At 44.4% G+C, this 12,463-nt stretch overlaps 1 protein-coding gene across 2 annotated transcripts in view; it reads left to right on the forward strand.

Moving 5' to 3' along the window:
• The first annotated feature begins 3,358 nt into the window (after window positions 1-3,358).
• The window catches only part of AP3B1 (adaptor related protein complex 3 subunit beta 1), a 168,677-nt gene continuing 159,572 nt past the window's right edge, over window positions 3,359-12,463 (forward strand). For both annotated transcript variants that reach the window (XM_084305457.1, XM_084305458.1), the window contains exon 1: window positions 3,359-3,571. In XM_084305457.1, the coding sequence (XP_084161583.1) occupies window positions 3,441-3,571 (131 nt within the window). In that variant the 5' untranslated portion in view covers window positions 3,359-3,440. The remainder of the gene's footprint in view (window positions 3,572-12,463) is intronic.

Here is a 12,463-nt window from a genome sequence, read left to right on the forward strand (position 1 = left end):
ATATCAGAAACCATAAGCAATATAGAAAATAGGAGCAAAGCATTTATTATCATAAAGTTTCTGTTACATAGAGCTTGAACTCAATTAAAACGGAACTTCCTTAATAATGCATCTCCCCAATTCATTGTTATGGCAAATAGAGCACTAGTAATATGATCCACTAGAGGGCTTCAAGTAAGCATATGGCAATACAGTACAACTAAAAGCACAAATGGACTTAATTAACTTGGTAAAAAACACTGGAAAATATCTTCTGTAAATGGTTCCAAAAGCTGAACAAAGTTAACTGTGTTGAATAATGTGAAGATTTTCTTTTCCCCAAAAAATGTGTATGTATATATATAAAATACACATATATGCATGCAAGTTTTGATGAAAAAGAATATTTATTTATCCGTATAAATACATCTTCCCTTCCACAGAACCTGGAAACTTATTGCTCAGTGCAATCATTTTTAAAAGCTGTGTCCAAACATAGCATACTACAAAGCTGTTTACATCTATGAATGGAAGACTAAGAAACACTGCATTTTACCAGATGTTATGTGTAGTAATTGTAAAGATGGTAATACAGAAATGAATCATGATGGTGAAATGATTTCAGAAAGAAACACGATGAATTAGAAATAAGAAGCAATATCCCATTATGGTTCCTGTTTTAAGTCTTATGAATTTTTACATATATATATATTTTAATGCTGTGTAAAAACCTGATGTAGAATTCTGTAATCAATGAATGTAAATGGAGAATTTAATTTAGATTCAATGGTATTTTCTGTTTCACGATCCAGTATTTTTAAAATACTTTTGTACAGGTATAAATTCAATGTGCAAAAACATTGTCCCTGCAGGGTGATCATGAAGAGTTAATATAGCAAGTAGAAGGCTATTCAAGGAAGTGGTGTGGTGTATTTCAGGCTAAAACTAGATAGCAAGAACTGACAAGAGCTTGTATCCAGCCCTCCTTATACGACTGTTTAAATGTACTTAAATCTTCATACAATATTTGTTTTCTGTTCTCAGTTTCAAGGCTCTAATGAGCTCTGCTTCAACGTTACTATCTGAGATCATCCACCTCAGTAGCCTGTTTGTGTGCTTTTCCATGTGTTTGTACTCCCCAAAATGAAATAATCTACAATTATTTCTTATAATAAATAAATAAATAATCTCTTTCTCTCTCTCTCTCTTTTTTTTTTTCCCTGTTAATCCTTCCTCCAATCTTTCTTTTTATGTCATATGTAGTATTAAGAGAAGAATTAGTTTGTTCTACTTAAGGTTTTTTATCACTGTCAATAAATACACATAGTTTTATATATATCTATATATATAGCTATACATACTATATGTGTATATACATACACATATAGCATATATATGTGTATATAGCTATATATATATATAGCTATATGCTTATATAGCTTCATACAAAGAAGCAAAGAAGTTTAAAATCTCTGCTTTAGAGAACAAGCAGAGTCAGTGTTCAAAGGAACAAGAATAGATCTATCTTAAAAACTATGGACTTGGCCTGATATAGGTTACCTTTTCCTACTCTGCATGTGCCTTACATGCAAATAAAAGATGTAAGCCAGGGCCCCTTCCATGTATGCATAACCACGTATGGGATCAAAGTTCAAGTGCTCTCGCTGTTACACTGTGTAAGTAATGCATGGTTTGAAAAACAGTGTCAGAGATTTCAAAACACTGCTGGTACAAATTCAGAGAATCAGCACCTTAAACATTTAGGAGATGAGTAACTGTCCTTTTTACATCTGGTGTTGCCAGATTCCTACTGGCATCTGCCTCCGAGTGCCAACTCTGGTTTTTGATCCTTTAAAAGTCAGGCCCTAGGATTCTACCTGACTTTGTAAGATTGAGAGATGTCTGCCTCAAGTCACATCACTGAAAGGGTATCAACAGGTGCTGTGAGAGTTTATGGTAATTACAATGAGATATCTGCATCTGCAAGGAAAGAAAACTGATGTGACTGTTCCTGTGAGCAATTGGAAGGGGTAGTATGAAAACTGGTAAATCTGGAGAACCAACAGGCATATTGGTCAAGAATATTAGTGTTGTGACTGGGAGCCACCAGTGGCCTTTTACTCTCCAAGTCTTGGCATTAAAGAGACTGTACTACAAAGAAGAAGGCTATTAGAGACCCTGAAGGGAAGCTGAAATGTTGGCACCCACAGAAGGCAACTGAAGTGATCAACTGACCTTATTGCTGTCCCACTCTCTTAATAGATAAGGTATTGGTAACGCCTCCTCTCAAGTTTATTTGCTTGGCAATAACCCAGTTTCAAACAGAAATGTACAAGTTGCTGAAAGACAAGAAATTTGAAGAGCTGCTTCAGAAAAATGTTATGACAAACCATTCTTTTTTCCTCTGTAAGATAAAAGGTATTGACTGTGAACTGTAACCTTTTGGAAATGAGTTTGTTCTCAGGATGAAAAGGCTGGACTCTACTAACGTAATTTAGATAGATGGATAGAAGGGCATTTTAATGAGCACAGATTATTCCTCAAACAGTGAGAGGTGTGGAGGAGGACAGGATACTTTGGTGTGTGTAGGATGTATATGGTAAAATAAGATTGTAAAAAGAAATTAAGATAAACTTTTCTTGTACAACTTCTAGTCATCCCTTTATGTTTTATGGGCTTGTACATGCAAGTTGCTGTTGTGAATGTCAGCTGCATCACCACCCTTGGAAGGGTGAGTGCTGGTGACACAGGGACTGGTGCCACTTTGCTATGAGACGAGACCCTCCAGGACTGTTTCTCGTTCCTTTCCACCTTTCTCATGATGGAGTTGATAGGACTTAACTTTTAACTTGTTGAATATTTAGCAACCTGGGAGCACACCTGCGGCGTAGTCAGTGTGTAATACTAACTAGTACCAAGCTGGTTAATTTGTAGTATTGGTTACTGTAAGCAACAGGAGTTGCTTTTGCTGCGTGTAGGGGCCACGGCAGTATTTGGGCTACACAAAAATAAAACAGCCTCTGCCCAGCTGAGGCCACAGGGAGCTTAAGGTCTGTGTTTGGACATCTTTTGGACGCTTTTTTTGGTATGCTTGGACGTCTTTTGGAATTTTCTGGTGTGTTCGGACAATTTTAGACTTTTTTTTTTTGTGTGTGTGTTTGGACATCTTTTATCTTTCCTCCCCGCCCAGGCACGCCAGGGGCCGGTCAGCGCGGCGGTTACACCCGTTACAACGGCCGCCTCACGGCCGGGCCGGGCCGGGCCGCGTTGCTGAGGCGACGGCGGCACCGGGCGGCACCAGGCGGGGCGGGGCGGGGCGGGGCGGGGCGGACCGAGTCCCGTCCCCCCCCATCACGTGGCCCTCCCGCCCCGTGCCCGGTGCTTGGCGGGGGGTGTGTGCCGCTCCGCGCCGCTCCGTGCCGTTAAGTTGGTGGGAGCGGGCAGCGAGCGGCGGCGGTGCCATGTCCGGTAACGGGCACGGCTACGGCGAGCAGGCCGGCGAGGCGGCGCCCGAGCTGGCTCAGGAGGCGGCGCCCACCACGGCCCCTTCGGTGCCCGCGGCCTTCGGGCTCTTCAGCAGCGACACCAAGAAGTGAGGAAGGGGCCGGGGCGGGGCGGGACGGGACCGGCGGCGGGGCCGGGCGCTGAGGGGCGGCCGGGCCTCCCCGGGCCGCGCTTCCGGGCCGGGCCCGGGCAGCGGGGAGGGGATGGGATGGGGGTGAGGGAGGGCCGCGGGGGAGTTCGTGTGGCGGCGTTTGGGGTGTGCCCGCGGCTGTGGAGGTGGTTTTTTTTTGTGGGGGGGGTGTGTGGAGGATTTTTTTTTTTTTTTTTTTTGCAGTGAAAGCTTTTTATCAGTTTTGCTAGCCAGCCGCGTTGGCGCTAGTTTCGTTTTGCCTTCCCGTGTGTCTTGAGAAGCGCTCGGAAGTTTGTCTGCGGGAGCTGGGGACGTGGTTGGCCGTGACGAGGTGGCTGGTGTAAAAGGGGAGGGAGCTAACGCGGTCAGGAGTCACAATGAGGAAATAGGCAGGGGGAAGCAGGGGTAAAAAAAAAAAAAAGGAAACGGTCTAAAGTGCACGGACACCGAAAACCTTTATCTCCTTAAAGGAAAAGTGACTTGGAGTGACAAAAAATGCGTCTAGGAAGGATCAAGAGGCTTGCCGAGCTGGAATGGCATCCTAAAACAAATTGGAAATCTATTCCTAGAGCGACCAGTAAAAAGGACCATAAGCTAAGGTCTCGTGTACATTAGGAAATCAATCACCTGTTGTTCAGTTTGGTTGTTCTGCACAAAGAGAGCATCTGTGCTTAGAAACCTCGACTGATGTGCTTATTTTTATGCCACACTGAAGTAGATCACAACAAGGTGAAGCTGCTGTGACTCTCATGCTTGTCTCCATGAGACAGCAGCTGGTAGGCCTCCTCAGTTTTCCGTACAACTCATACTTCTGTGCCTCTGCTATTCCTCTACATCTTCTGCTTTTTAATTCTGTTCCAGTTAAAACTTTCAATGACCTAGCTAACACAGATATGCCAATGACTTGTGTTTGTATCTGACTTATGTTGCCTGTGCCTTGCTTTTGTTGTTCCTTTCTGTGGAAACAACTTTGTGCTTTATTTTTTAACCATTGGTCTTCTTACACTTTTCTACAGAGGAGAATACCCCGATCCTTGATCATGGCTGTAATTCTATATACAAACTCATTTCATCCTAGATTTCAGACTGTTTTGCAGGCTGAGTATATTTGTCAATGTTTCTGGAGCTGTGGGAACCAAAGTAAGTAATTCTACCTGAGGCTATCCAGTGGTTGCAGAAATACAGCTCTGGGGTCCTGAGGCTTTGTGTGTATGTGTTTGTGTGTGACTTCCTGAATATGGAAGAACCAGAGTAAGCTGAGTAGCTCGTGATATGTGCGTGTGTCTTTTTAATTTATGTTCCAGGCTTGCTTCTTTACTTAAAGAAGGGGAGAGAAGATCCCTGAAGAAGGGGCTTGAGAAGAAAGCAGTTTTTGATCTCAGTGGTCTTTGCAGCTGACAAACAAGTCCTTGTTGAAACAGGAAGTTTGCCGTCACTTGAACCTGTGTGGTAAACTCCTAATCTGTGTGAGAGGTTTTGAGAAATGGACACTGCAGGATAGCTTATGAAATCTGTGTGGGAAGAAAAAGCCAATGTTCTAGCAGTGAACTTCAAGTGAGGATTATTGTTAGAGAAGCAGGTAGTCACTTATCAGGCGTATAGCATGTATGCCATCTAGTCAGCTCTCCTAATAGGTCCCAAACTCCTTACTGAGAAGCAAACAAAATTTCTTATAACTCGAGCTGAAATGGAAACCTTCTCAGGACAGTGCCTGTAACCTGTGTTGAAGACATGGTGTCTTCTTGGTTTGTGTTCTTTAAACTGGTCAGATCTGATCCCTCCCTAGTGTGTGCACAGAGAAGTGCAAGATGTGTTTCTGTGTCTTGCATTTTCAAGGATAGAAGTAGTAGGATATTCCACTAGGGAAAATTACATCTGTAGCATGGAGAGAGAGTTTTACAGAATGGTTAAGGATGGAAAGAACCTCTGGAACCATCTGGTCCAACCCCTGCTCAAGCAGGGACACATGAAGCAGGTTGCCCAGGACCATGTCCTGGTGCCTTCTGAGTAACTGCAAGGAGGGTGGCTCCACAACTGGGCCACCTCTGCCAGTGCTTTGTCACCTGCACAGCACAGAAATGCTACCTGGTGTTCAGAGAGAACCTCCTGCATTCTGGCAAGGAATGTCAAGGACAACGAGGGCTTCTTCAAATACATCAACAGAAAAAGGAAGACTAGGGAAAATGTTGGCCTGCTGCTGAATGGGGAGGGTGCCCTGGTGACAAAGCATGGAGAAGGCAGAGTTGCTGAACGTATTTTTTGCTTCAATTTTTACTGCTAAGATCAGCCCTCAGCAATCTCAGGCCCTGCAGACAACAGAGGAAGTCTGAAGAAAGGAGGACGTTCCCTTGGTTGAAGAGGATGGAGTCAGAGATGATTTAAGCAAACTTGACATCCACAAATCCATGGGCCCTGATGGAGTGCACCCATGGTTGCAGAGAGAGCTTGCTGGTGTTGTTGCTAGGTCACTCTCCATCATCTCTGAAAGGTTGTGGAGAACAGGGGAGGTGCCTGAGGTTTGGAAGAAAGCTGATGTTAATGCCAGTCTTCAAAAAGGACGAGAAGGAGGACTCAGGAAACTACAGGCCAGTCAGCCTTGCCTTCATCCCTGGACAGGTGATGGAGCAGCTCATCCTGGAGGTCAGCTCCAAGCATGTGGAGGAAAAGAAGGTGATCAGGAGCAGTCAGCATGCATTCCCCAAGGGCAAATCATGCTTAACCCATCTGAGAGCCTTTTATGATGGAATGACTGGCTGGATAGATCAGGGAGAGCAGTGGCTGTTGTTTGCCTTGACTTCAGCAAGGCTTTTGACACTGTCTCCCACAACATCCTCATAGGTAAGCTTAGGAGGTGTGGCGTAGATTACAGAATCACAGAATTTCTAGGTTGGAGGAGACCTCAAGATCATCGAGTCCAACCTCTGACCTAACGCTAGCAGTCCCCACTAAACCATATCCCTAAGCTCTACATCTAAACGTCTTTTGAAGACTTCCAGGGATGGTGACTCCACCACTTCCCTGGGCAGCCTGTTCCAATGCCTCACAACCCTTTCAGTAAAGAAGTTCTTCCTAACATCTAACCTAAAACTCCCCTGGCTCAACTTAAGCCCATTCCCCCTCGTCCTGTCACCAGGCACGTGGGAGAACAGACCAACCCCCACCTCGCTACAGCCTCCTTTAATGTACTTATAAAGAGCGATAAGGTCGCCCCTGATCCTCCTCTTCTCCAGGCTGAACAAGCCCAGCTCCCTCAGCCGCTCCTCGTAGGACTTGTTCTCCAGGCCCCTCACCAGCTTCGTCGCCCTTCTCTGGACCCGCTCAAGCACCTCGATGTCCTTCTTGTAGCGAGGGGCCCTCTTATAGATGAGTGGATGGTGAGTTGGATTGGCAATTGGCTAGACGACAGAGCTTAGAGGGTTGTGCTTAGTGCTGCAGAATCTAGGTGGAGGCTTGTAGCTAGCGGTGTCCCCCACAGGTCAGTACTGGGTCCAGTGTTGTTCACCTTGTTCATCAGTGAGCTGGATGAAGGGACAGAGTGCACCTTCAGCAAGTTTGCTGACACAAAGCTCAGAGGAGTGGCTGATACCCCAGAGGGCTGTGCTGCCATTCAGAGGGACCTCAACAAGCTGGAGGGTTGGGCCGAGAGGAACCTCATGAAGTTCAGCAAGGGCAAGTGCAGGGTCCTGCATCTAGGGAGGAATAACCACAAGCACCAGCACAGGCTGAGGACTGGCCTGCTGGAGAGCAGCTCTGCAGAGAGGGACCTGGGAGTCCTGGTGGACAGCAAGCTGACCGTGGGCCAGCAATGTGCCCTTGTGGACAAGAAGGCCAACGGGATCCTGGGCTGCATTCGAAAGAGTGTTGCCAGCAGGTCAAAGGAGGTGATCCTCCCCCTCTACTTAGCCCTGGTGAGGCCACACCTGGAGTGCTGTGACCAGCTCTGGGCAGCCCAGCACAAGAGGGACGTGGAGCTACTGGAGAAAGTCCAGAGGAGGGCTATGAACATGATGATAGGACTGGAGCAGCTGTTGTATGAGGATAGGCTGAGAGAGCTGGGCCTGTTTAGACTGGAAAAGAGAAGACTGAAGGGAAGACCTCGTTAATGTGTACAAATATCTGAGTGGAGGATGTTGAGAGGATGGAGCCAGTCTCTTTTCAGTTGTGCCCAGTGATAGGATGAGAGGCAATGGGCACAGACTGAAGCACAGGAGGTTCTGGCTGAATATGAGAGGGCGTTTCTGTACTGTGAGGTTGACAGAGCACTGGCACAGGTTGCCCAGAGAGGCTGTGGAGTCTCCTTCTCTGGAGACATTCAAAACCCACCTGGATGCCATCCTGTGCCATGTGCTCTAGGTGATCCTGCTTGGCAAGGGGGTTGGACCAGATGGTCTTCAGAGGTCCCTTCCAACCCTGCCCATTCTGTGACTGTGTGGTTCTGGTTTGTGCCCGTTGCCCCTTGTCCTGGCACTGGACACCACTGAAAAGAGCCCGGTTCCGTCCTCTTTGCACCACCCTTCGGGTATTTGCATACATGAACCTCCTCTTCTCCAGGCTGAACAGTCCCAGCTCTCTCAGCCTCTCCTTACAGGAGACATGTTCCAGTCCCTTCTTCATTTTTGTAGTGCTCTGTGGGACCCTTTCCAGTATGTCCAGGTCCGTCTCGTACCAGGGGCCCAGAACTGGACACAGCACTCCGGGTGCAGCCTCAGCAGCCCTGAGCAGAGGAGCAGGATCACCTCGCCTGACTGCTGGCGATACTTTACCTAATGCAGCCAATACCGTCAGCCTTCTTAGCAGCAGGGGCCCATCGCTGGCTCACGTTCAGCTTGGTGCTCACCAGCAACCACAGGTCTGTTCCTGCAGAGCTGCTCTCCAGATGGGTGGCCCCCAGCCTGTCCTGGTGCCTGGGGTGGTTCCTCCCCAGAGGCAGCCCTCTGCACTTGTTGAACTTCATGGGATTCTTGTCAGCCCACCTCTCCGGCCTGTGGAGGTCCCTCTGGATGGCAGTACAGCCTTCTGGAGAATCAGCTACTCCCCCTGGCTTCATGTCATCCACAAATGTACTGAGGGCACACTCTACCCCACTGTCCAGCTCATTACTGAAGATGTTAAACAGGACTGGACCCAGTGGTGACCCCTGGGGTACGCTGCTCATTCCTGGCCTCCAACCACTTTGCACCACCGAGCACTACCCTCGAGGCCCAGCTGTTCAACCAGGTGTTGATCCACCACACTGCTCATCCAGCCCATGCTTCAGCAGCTTCCCTCGGAGGATCTTACGGGGGACAGTGTCAGATTTCTTCGCGGAGTCCAGGAAGACAGTGTCCATGGTCCCCCCCCCCCTCATCCAGATGCATTTCCATGCAGATCACTTAAGTTAATGGGGTCAGTTTTTATGATTACATTGCCTACCATTGCTCTGTGTAGGGGCATGAAATGTCTAACTACTTTTCAGTTTTAAAGGAAAACTAGAAAGAGAGACAGAAACATTAGTTGCATGTGCTAGGCTGCAGCTATTACTGTTAATTCTGGGAAGATGGAGGACTCTCATGTATATTAATTGCTTTTTAAAAAAGAAAGTTACTTGTGATACTAAAATATAGTAATGTCTGGTTCTTGGGCATGTTATGAATTCAATGATAGAATTATTTGTTGCTGTATCTAAATGAAATGTAAAAAACTTTCAGGTGAACTGTATGAGTAACATCAGCAGGTAGTGATACATATAGTATTGAAACAGATGGCAAAATTTATAACAAGCATTTTCAACTTTACTGATTTGCATCTTTAAACTATATTCCTGCCAAGCAAAATACATTTCTAATTTATTAGAGTTTTTCCTGCAGATCTGGCTTAAGCATTCTGTTGAGCTATTCATCAGGAAACTCGGCAGGACTGCAAACACATTTTTTTCTGCTGAGATTTGCAAGCTTGTTTTGCTGAGAGCTGATCTAAGGTGGTGATTTCATTAAGGTACTCATTCCCCAATTCTCTGTGCAGAAGACTTCTCCAAATTCATCAGAGCTAAAAACTTGCTTTCAACAGCTGCCAGAGATGTTCTTGGAGTCTTAAATTGATTTAGTTTTGCCTTGGCATATCCTGTTCAACCAGTCATGGAAAGCTTGTATAGACTGCCATTTATGAAATTCTTGGAGGAGAGACCGGCCCTAATATTCAAACTTGATGCATACTGTAGCTCATTGGCAAGTCTGCTTTCTTTCCCCATCTGTTAGGATGGCACTCTGCCCACTCATATAGTGATATGCCAGCTTCAGTAGGATGTACAAGCCAGTGAAGATGAATGGTTTAGGTAAAACGATGACTCTACAAGATAAAATCTGATCCACATAGTTGGTACCACAACAGGATCTAAATGCAGTATAGGAACAGGAGCATTAAATGGCAGAGCACTTCTCGAGTTGAAACTGGACAGATCTGATGGAAAGTGAGGCACGGTGAATGTTTTCCTATTGCCATGCACTTGGCACATATGAGGATGGAAGCAATGAACTGTTGATTTGCTGTGATTCTCTGTAATGCAGTCATAAAATTTTTTTGAAGCTTTTCTGTCTTTTCAGAAAGATGCTAGATAAGGGTCTTCGCTGTGGCTTCTGTATGTTTATTATGCTTATGTCATATATTTGCTGTAGACAGTTGCTATGATCTGCATTATGAATGGCATTAAAATGTCTTTTGTAATGTTGTTACAATGTAAGGTTGGCAAAAAAAAAAAAATCCAATTTTCTTAGCTCTGCTTTTCTGAGGATTATCTTTGCCTGGTCCGTTCTTCTTCCTAGTAGTTTTCTTAAATTGAGAAAACCAGAATTCTTTTGTCATTTAAATATTTCTGGCATTCTGGTAGAGGATGAATGGCAGTACATCTTAATGCTGTTAAGCACTGTTTCTGAAATGTTAGCATGTATCTATTAATGTGTTAACACTTGTAGATTCTGGCAGAGATGGCACCACCTTTTTTGTATAAAGGAAGCCTCATAATTTTCAGGAATGCTGGCACTGCTCCTCTTTCTCTTATCTCTTTGTATCTGTCAATACTTCTAAGTGATCTGCAGATGTCTGTGTATTCTGATCGCTCCTGTTCAAGACAGGCTGTAAATGGACACAGCTGTTTAAGTGTACACAGGTTAGGTGCCGCTTCTTCAGGCTTCAGGAAACTGGTCTCTGCCACAAAGGATGATTTTTCTCTTTCAGAAACTACTGTGGTGTTGGGGGTGTTGGCACTATCAGAAGAGGTTGTACATAGTGGTGTTGCTTGATCGTCTGAAAGGACGACAGGAAGCAACCTTTCTTGTGACTGGGTGAAGTAGGGTCTTTTAACTACTCACTTTAGATCACTTTAGATTAAATCATAGTCCTCTCCAGAAGATCTTTCAAACTACTTTGTCATATTAACTGCTGTCTGGTTAGAGATTTTGAAGTGTAGGTTATTTACATTGATGTTCGTGGCAGCAGAAACTTTCAGATGTTCATGCTCTGGGTTGCTCAAGCACAGGTTAGGTAGCAGTGTAGTTTGACAGAAGTGAGCTGGAAAGATGCTTTATCCAGTGTTAACTTCATGCTTTTCTGTATATTCGCTTACTGAGAAGGAGGAGACTGTACCAAAGCTGTCCAGATTGCAAGTGCTTTGAGAGCGGTGGCAAAGCAATCATTACACAAGTTAACTTTCTTGGTGGTTTAACTATAACCTGTCTTGTTCTTCTCTGTGTCTCTGATATTGCAGTTTTCCTGTTTTTCCATGCATCTTTGTCTGCGTTTTAAAAATACAAAGTTCACTTTCTGAGCCGTATGCTTGCTTCTTAGATTGAAAAATAAGTTAGTTGTGGCTTAGAAGAAAACAGGAGATATCTGATGTCGTCATTTCTCTCTAAATCACAGTACACATGAATTCTCTCCCTTTAAATAATAGTTGAATTCCAAGGTAGTGTTACGAATTAACAATAATAAATATAAATAGTGTTATAATGAAAGAAGATAGCAATACCGAATAGCACCACAAGATGTCATTCAAACAGTTTGTGGTATAGAACAAAATGCTCACAGTGAAATGTGGATTTCTTAATTTCCTGCTAGAGGAAGAATCCAAATCAACAGCAAAATAAACTCAAATCACAACATGTATTTACTGCTGTTCTAGCTTCCATTTTATGGAAAACATGGTAAGCAGCTCCAAAATCAATTTGCATTTCTCTTTAAGTGTTAAGTTCAGATTTGTAGAGTTTATGCTCGATTAAGCCAATTTATTTTAAGAATTTTGCAGCTCCTGTGAACTATAAAAAGCCGATTTTTGGTGTGTGTATGAAATCTTCCCTAGGACCTTCATTACTACAGAAGTGCCAAAGATAGTTAATTTGTGCTGTCAGTATGGATTTTGTGTTTCAAACCTGGTAACGTTCATAGTGTTTTGAACTTAATGTTGAAACATTTTGTTATGAGGCTGCAGGTAAAATAAAATAAAGTCAGTATACTGTGGTTGAAAACATGTAATCCATACTGAAGTTTCGTAAAGATTGAATATAAGACCAATGTGGTTGATGTGTAAGTGAAAGCATGTTGCAGTTGTAGAACTTAAAACACAAAATGCGTTGTTAAAACTCTTTAAATGGGACATCTGTAATTTCTGTTCTCATTCTGTGACATGTGGTTCCATGGGATCAAAAATAGTGAAGTTTGCTTCCTTCTGTGCTGTGGATTTGTTTGGCATTTCTTGTATTTTACCTATGCGGTAATCCAGTGCTCTCATTGCAAATGAAGAGCCTGTATCTGACCATCAGTTCTTCAAATAAAGTTCTTACCCTGTACTCAGAGGTGATAAAACAGATCCCAGATTATAGA

This window comes from Netta rufina, assembly GCF_964035555.1.
Source record: "Netta rufina genome assembly, chromosome: Z".
Taxonomy (NCBI): domain Eukaryota; kingdom Metazoa; phylum Chordata; class Aves; order Anseriformes; family Anatidae; genus Netta; species Netta rufina.